General features: G+C 68.9%; 1 protein-coding gene across 1 annotated transcript in view; it reads right to left on the bottom strand.

The window, feature by feature from the left end:
• Positions 1-1,370, bottom strand: part of PRDM8 (PR/SET domain 8) — a 5,042-nt gene extending 3,672 nt beyond the window's left edge. Inside the window, exons 1-3 of the mRNA XM_085309240.1 lie at positions 1,152-1,370; positions 587-818; positions 3-288 (exon numbers count right to left, since the gene is read on the bottom strand). Of these exons, the coding sequence (XP_085165366.1) occupies positions 3-288; positions 587-818; positions 1,152-1,370 (737 nt within the window). The remainder of the gene's footprint in view (positions 1-2; positions 289-586; positions 819-1,151) is intronic.
• Positions 1,371-1,704: the final 334 nt, after the last annotated feature.

The raw sequence follows: 1,704 nt of genomic DNA, 5'->3' as shown, positions 1-1,704 counted from the left end.
GCTCCCGCGCTAGGTTGTGGAAGTCCGTGGAGGGCTTAGTGGTGGCGGCGGCGCCGGCGCTGCCGTCGGCGGGGAAGTGGTGGTGCAGCGGCCCGCTGGGCTTGCAGTACTTGCCGGCCTCCTGCTCCTTGGCGGCGCCGTCCTTGCCGCCGGGGGCCTCGGCGGCGGCGGCGGGGCCGGTGTCGGCGCCGTGGAGCCGCTTGGGGCAGCGGAAGCGCAGGTGGGCGGCGAAGGGCAGCTCGAACTGGAAGCGCTGGCTGCACTCGGGGCAGGCGAAGGGCGGCGAGCCTGCGCCGGGCACACGCACACGCACACGCACACACACGCACACGGAGGGGCACCGTCAGCCGGCGGGACCGGCGGGCGGCCCCGCGCCTTCCCGAGCGGCTCGAGGAAAAGGGGGTCGGGAGGTCCCGGCGCCCGCTCCGGGGGGAGAAGGGGGGGTCCCCGCCGTGGCTTTCCCCGCCGCCCGCGGGACTTCCCTCCCTCCCTCCCTCCATCCCTCCCTCCGTGCCGCCGTCCAGCAGCTCGCCGCCTCTCGCGCTGCCCGGGCGCCGCGGAGGGGGCGTCCGGCGGGGGCACCCACCGTTGCCGCGGGCGGGGGCCCGCGCGGGGCTCAGCAGCAGCAGCTCCGTCAGCTCCTTGCCGTACCACACCAGCAGCTCCTCGTCCTTGGCGATGCGCCGCAGCGAGCGGTAGAAGAGCTGCCCGCTCTTGATGTAGGCCTCCAGGTTCTGCTCCTCCCGCTCCCGCGCCGACTGCACYAGCCGCAGCCACATCAGCCCCTCCGACGAGCCGTTGGCCGCCGACGTGTCCACCTAAGGGGAAAAAAAGGGGGGGGAAAGCATTTAAACCCCCCGAACTATCAAAGAAAAAAAAGCACGCAAATAAACATACCGACTCAGAGACGCCCGAACCGACGGGGCGGCGGCGCTTCCCCGCCGGCACCTCCGGCGCGGAGCGGCCCCAAGGGTTTTATTCCCCCGTGGGGAGCAGCGAGCCGCTGCGTGGGAGGGCTGCAGCCTCCGCCTCGCGCGCTGCCCCGCGGCGCCGGTGAGGGGCTCCTCGTCGGGGAAGCGGCGGCCGCGGAGCCGGCGGAAGCGCTGCGGCCCCGACGGGGCGGCGGCCGCGCTGCACGGCGCTTCCCTTACCCGGAATATGTAGGGCACGGTGCGCTTGTCGGTGGACTTGAGCGCGATGAAGGCTATGCTGTCGTACAGGGACGTGTGGCTCAGGACGCAGGGGCCGAAAATGGCATTTTCCGGAATGTCGCAGGTGGTGTAAACGCTGGTGAAAATGTCAGTCAAGCACTGCTGGACGGTCTTGGCGTCTCCATCCCAAATCCCCCTCTGGACGCCGGCGTCCTCCATCCCTGCGGGCGGAGAGAGGAGGCAAAGCGCACACGTTACGTAACGGGAAGCGGCGCGCCGAGGGCGCCCGGACCCCGCCGAGGCGCCGGGCAGGCCGCGGCGGCKCCGCAGCAGCCGGCGAAAGCCGGAGAAAAATGCGCAAAAAATAGTTTTATATATATTATTTATTAAAAAAAAAAGAGAGGGAGAGAGAGATGGAAAATCGGAGGCAGGCGAGCACTTTCCCCAGTTTGAGAAAAAAATAAGGAAGGCGAGGAGCTCCGCGAGCGAGAGGCGAGGTGCGGGGAAGCTGTCGCGATGATTTATTTATTAGCAAGCCCGGCTGCGAGCGCTA

The sequence above is a fragment of the Rhea americana genome, unplaced genomic scaffold (assembly GCF_003343005.1).
Source record: "Rhea americana isolate MKP2758 unplaced genomic scaffold, rheAme1 scaffold_294, whole genome shotgun sequence".
NCBI classification, from domain to species: domain Eukaryota; kingdom Metazoa; phylum Chordata; class Aves; order Rheiformes; family Rheidae; genus Rhea; species Rhea americana.
Note: the sequence above shows the minus strand (reverse complement) of the source record. Positions and strands in the feature narration are given on the sequence as shown.